This window comes from Passer domesticus, chromosome 7, assembly GCF_036417665.1.
Source record: "Passer domesticus isolate bPasDom1 chromosome 7, bPasDom1.hap1, whole genome shotgun sequence".
Classification (NCBI taxonomy): domain Eukaryota; kingdom Metazoa; phylum Chordata; class Aves; order Passeriformes; family Passeridae; genus Passer; species Passer domesticus.
Window position 1 is genome coordinate 323,344 of NC_087480.1, and position 5,291 is coordinate 328,634.

The 5,291-nt window shown below is 61.8% G+C and overlaps 1 protein-coding gene across 2 annotated transcripts; it reads left to right on the forward strand.

Moving 5' to 3' along the window:
• The first annotated feature begins 211 nt into the window (after window positions 1-211).
• On the forward strand, window positions 212-3,601 carry ZIC3 (Zic family member 3). Of its 2 annotated transcripts, none has more exons than XM_064426419.1 (3): window positions 212-1,283; window positions 1,913-2,076; window positions 2,518-3,601. In XM_064426419.1, the coding sequence occupies exons 1-3, from the start codon at window positions 242-244 to the stop codon at window positions 2,698-2,700; spliced, it is 1,389 nt and encodes a 462-aa protein (XP_064282489.1). In that variant the 5' UTR covers window positions 212-241; the 3' UTR covers window positions 2,701-3,601. The 2 variants fall into 2 exon arrangements, with proteins under 2 accessions (XP_064282489.1, XP_064282490.1); XM_064426420.1 differs by having other exon boundaries at window positions 1,913-2,025.
• Window positions 3,602-5,291: the final 1,690 nt, after the last annotated feature.

The window sequence follows — 5,291 nt, forward strand, 5'->3', positions numbered from 1 at the left end:
TTTTTTTTTTCTTTTTTTCTTTCTTTTTTTTTTTTTTCCTTTTTTTTTTTTTTTTGTTTTGTTTTGTTTTTGCTGTCGGCCGGGGGGTGCTCGCCTCGCTGCCCGCCCGCGGCCGGGACCGCGCCTGCCCGCAGCGGGGGGCGGAGTGGGGGTGCACTTTGGGGTGGTTTTGTACTTTTTTGGGGGCGGGCGGGAGGAGGGGCGGCGGGCAGGCTGCAGCCGCGCCGACGGCCCCGCGCCCATGACGATGCTGCTGGACGGAGGGCCGCAGTTCCCGGCGCTGGGGGTGGGCGGCTTTGCGGCGCCCCGCCACCACGAGATGCCGGGTCGCGACGCCGCCGCCGGCGGCATGGGGCTGGGCCCCTTCGGGGACTCTTCGCACGCCGCCGCCTTCAAGCTGAACGCGGCCCCGCACGACCTTGCCGCCGGGCAGAGCTCGGCGTTCACGCCGCAGGCGCCGGGCTACGCCAGCGCCCTGGGCCACCACCACCATCACCACCACCACGCCGGCCAGGTGCCCTCCTACGGCGGGGCCGCCGCCTTCAACTCCACCCGCGACTTTCTGTTCCGCAACCGCGGCTCCGGCATCGCGGACGCCGCCTCCGGCACAGCGCAGCACGGGCTCTTCGGCGGCTCCCCCGGCGGCTTGCACGGCCCCGGCGGCATCCCGGACACCCCGGGCTACCTGCTCTTCCCGGGGCTGCACGAGCAGAGCCCGAGCCACACGTCCCCCAACGGGCATGTGGACAACGGGCAGATGCACCTGGGGCTGCGCGGGGACCTCTTCGGGCGGCCGGATCCCTACCGGGCCGTCTCCAGCCCGCGCACGGACCCTTACGCCGGCGCCCAATTCCACAACTACAACCACATGAATATGAATATGGGCATGAACGTGGCGGCCCACCACCATCACCACCACCACCACGGCCCCGGCGCTTTCTTTCGGTACATGCGCCAGCCCATCAAGCAAGAATTGTCCTGCAAGTGGCTCGACGAGAGCCAGCTCAGCCGGCCCAAGAAGAGCTGCGACAGGACTTTCAGCACCATGCACGAGCTGGTGACCCATGTCACCATGGAGCACGTCGGGGGGCCGGAGCAGAACAACCACATCTGCTACTGGGACGAATGTCCGCGGGAAGGCAAGTCCTTCAAGGCGAAATACAAACTGGTGAACCACATTCGGGTGCACACGGGGGAAAAGCCCTTCCCGTGCCCCTTCCCGGGCTGCGGCAAGATCTTTGCCCGCTCCGAGAACCTCAAGATTCACAAGCGGACGCACACAGGTGAGGCCCGTGTGCGTGCGGTCCCCGCGCGGGACGGGGGCGCGGGGGCTGCGGGGACGGGCCGGGCCCGCGGCCGCCGGCGCGGCGCTGCCTCCGGAGCGGAGGGAGCCATAGAAATGCTAATGAAATCTCGTTTTCGGTGACTTCCGCTCCTTTTTTATTTTTATTTTTAGGCCTGATTGGCGTCTCTTCTAATTAAATCGGCGATACTTTTGTCAAAGTATTTTTATTTGCAGCCCCGACTTTCCTTCAGCCCTCCTGCATGGGTGGAGGGAAGAGAGGGGGAAGGCTGGAAGCAAACGTACTTTGGCTTGTATCCTCGAGTAGGTCTTGTAAAGCTGTCCGAGCCGCTGAATTTATCTCGGGTCTTCTCCTTTCCCAAGCTCGCCCAGCCGCCTTCCCTGCTGGAGCCCAGCGTGGGCCTGGCGGGAGGTGAGTTAAAAGTCATAAAGGCTGATCCAAATTTACCCGACACGTAACAAATCTTGCTGTCCATCTTTCCCTTCTTCATTTGCTGCGGTGCTTGTGCATCCGTAAGGTGGGGCGAGCAGGGCAGATGCTGTCCTGGGAGGAGGCGGGTGGGGATGGAGAGGGGAACGGCCCTCCTTCACCCTCTCTAAATTTCGCAGGTGAGAAGCCTTTCAAGTGCGAGTTTGAGGGCTGCGACAGGCGCTTCGCCAACAGCAGTGACAGGAAGAAACACATGCACGTCCACACCTCGGACAAGCCCTACATCTGCAAGGTGTGCGACAAATCCTACACCCACCCCAGCTCACTTAGGAAACACATGAAGGTAAATCACCCCGGTGCTCCAGCCCTTTCCTCCCTGAGCAGTGATGCTCAGTCGCTGGTGTGCTCAGGGCTCGTTCCCGCAGAGCAGGGCAGAGCTGAGCTCCGCGCTGCCAGCGCGGCCCGAGCCGTGCCCGCTGCCTGGGCTGTGGCTGGAGCACAGCCCGGGGAAATGGCGTAGTTTCTCTCCGTGCTGCCTGTAGTGCAAGCGCTGCCCGGGTCGCGGAGCGTGGCTCAGTGCGGGGAGGCCGTGCAGGCGCAGCCTGGCCTGCGGCTGCAGCCGGGGTGCCGCAGCAGTGTCCGGGGCCGGGCAGGGCCGCTGATGGCCGGGCAGGGCCGCTGATGGCCGGCAGGGCCGGGCCGCTGCTCCCTCCTGCACGGAGGAACAGCCCAGCGGCGCGGCGGGGGCCCCGAGCTCGCTCCCATCTCTGCCTCTTGGTTTTAGGTGCACGAATCCCAGGGCTCGGACTCTTCCCCTGCAGCCAGCTCGGGGTACGAGTCCTCCACCCCCCCTGCGGTGGGCTCCGCCGGCAGTAAGGACTCCACTAAAACGCCGCCGGCCGCCCTGCAGAGTAACCCCGGCCATAACCCTGGACTGCCCCCCAATTTTAATGAGTGGTATGTGTGAAGGCAGCTGCTGCCCGGCCACAGACTGGACCAAATGCATAGGGAACGAGGCAAAAAAGAGGACAAGCCAAGCCAACTGCAGCTCGCTCCCACGGAAATGGAGTTTCCACACCGACGACCGCATAGGGCTACACCTACTTAACTGCCAGGATGCGGAGGGGGGGTCTTTTATTATTATATTATAATTATTACTATTTTTTTGCAAGCCCAGACTCTGGACTAGCCATGTCCTTTTCTCAGGATTAGATTTCTTTTTTTTGCTTGTCATTTTTTTTCAGTCTCAGTCGTTTCTTTGATTTTCACCACCGCCCCCCCCCCCTTGCCTGAGTCTCTCTTCCTCCAATTCCCCACTTATTTTATTTTTCTTAATTTGTTTTTTTTTTTTTTTTTTTTCCCTTTCTTTCTTTCTTTCGGTGGGATGTTGACATGAGGATGAAAATTCTCCTTCGCCTTAGTGGTGATTGTTTAAACTTACAGTCTTAAACCGTGCCAAAGTCCTGTTATGTCTTGAACTTTCCTTTCTAGCTCTCCTGCTGCTTCTTTCTCTGCTCTTCTCTTTCTCCTTCTCTCTCCAAGCATTACACTTGTGAATGTATTCTCGTCTGATGGGGTCGGTCAGTATTTTTCAGGATGAGGATGTGGTGTTTATTCTGCCCAGATTGTGACGTTTAGTATAACAGTTGCCTTTTTGTAATAACTTTTTTTGTAAATACATACCCATGATGCCATATTTATCGTTCGTAATTTAATTATTGATACAAAGTGCCGGGAACTGAACAATATTTATGGGGGAGAAAAAATTGTTTTCTAACAAAAAAAATACAAACAAACAAAAAAAAAATCAACTCTGTACAGCTTTTGGTTATAACTGCTTTAGCATTAAAAGTTTATTGTTTTGGAAAGAGCCGTTTTTGACCTCCTGCGGGGCGCGGGGCAGCCGCGGGTCCGTCGCGGGCCCGGCGGGCGCTGCCAGCGGGGCCGGGCCGTTGTTTTCGAGCCGGGGGAAGCCCCCTCCTCGCCGCCGCTCTCTCTCCTGTCCCTTTGTCCCCGCCCTCCGCCAGCGCTTCGCTCCCCGCCAGCTTCCCGAGCGGGCCGAGGTCGGGGCACGGCGCCGGCGAGGTGGAGCAGCCCCGGGGCAGCGGGGCCGCCTCGACGGGGCGGTCCCGACGGTGAGTACCGGCTGGGTACCCGGCGAGTACCGGGCCGAGCGCGGGGTGTGCGGCCGGGCAGCCGCGCCCGCCGACACGGGGGGGCCCGGGGCGACCGAGCGGCGGGCAGGACTGTCTCCGTTATCGTCTGGTTTGTTTTGTTCTGTTTTTATTTCTGACTAGGATGCGGAAAAGCCTTCCCGTCTTCAGGAGAGAAGAGGGATAGAGATCAAACATCTCCCCCGAGAAACTTCTCGGCGTCGCACAGGAGCCCCAAGCAACCGGAGCGACGGTGGAAGCCGCCCCTCGCCGGCACATCGTGGCGCACCGGGGCCGGAGCGCGCCGGCTGCCGGGCCGGGCTGCGGCGGGAGCGCCACGGGCCGGCGTGCGCGGCCAGCCCGGCCGCTCGGCTCCGCAGCCTCACCCGGCCGCAGGGAGCGCCGCGGGCTGAGCCCGGCCCCTGGCAGGCAGGGACCTGCACTACAGCCGCTGCACCTTCACTGACCGGGGCACACCCAGACCGGCCCGTCTTGAACTTGACTGGGGGCGCGGTGGAAGGTCGGGGTGGCCCGTCCCCTCCGCTTGCCGCAGGGGCCGCTCGGGCGAGCAGCCCGCGGAACCTTGCATGCTTTGAAATTTACATTTGAGCAAATTTACCCTCTTCTTCCTGCAAAGGTAGGGGGGAAAAAAAAAAGGTTTCTTGGGCAGAAAAGGACAGCCTCTGCAGCTGCACAGCTAAAACAAACAAACAAAAAAATGTCCCTGAGCCCCCCACTGGCCCCTTAACATAGTTCCCTTCGAGGTGTCCCAGCTAGACATGGAGCTCTGCTTCTCTTTTGCCGTGAAGTCTTTCTCTCGCTGCGCGCAGAGCCCGGCCCGGGGCTGGACGCGGAGCGCTGCGGCCCGGGCCCGTCCCGGGCCAGCGGGACCGCCCTGCACCGCGGCGGGCGAGGAGCAGCGGAGCCGCCGCGGCCGTCGGGTTTTCCTCGGACACCCACCTGGGTCGTGTCTGCGTTGCTCCGGACCGCGCCAGGCTCGGAAAAGGTGCCGGTAGGCTCGGTTTCGTTACTGCTTTGCTCGGAGCCGGGGAGGCGCGGGGCGCGCAGGGCTCCGCGGGAGCGCCTCGGGATGGGTGCTGCTGCTGTCGGGCCCGAAGCGCCGTCCCAGGGTGGGGCCTCTGCTGGGGTTGTCCGGCCTGGGGAGCCGTGGCCGGGAGGGTGTAGCGTCTCCGACCCTGGAGTAGCGGCCCCACTGGAGGGTCAGTGCAGGGGCCGTTTCTGGCCCCACAGTGTCTCTGGCTGGGCCCCGGGGCTTGGGGCACTCCTGCCTGCCCCCCGCAGGTCCTTGCTTCAACTGGCAGCACTGCCCCTGCCATTTTTATGGCCAGGACTTAAAACCGGCGTCCTGGCTCATTTGGCTTCCCTGGTGTCACGGCCTGTCCCC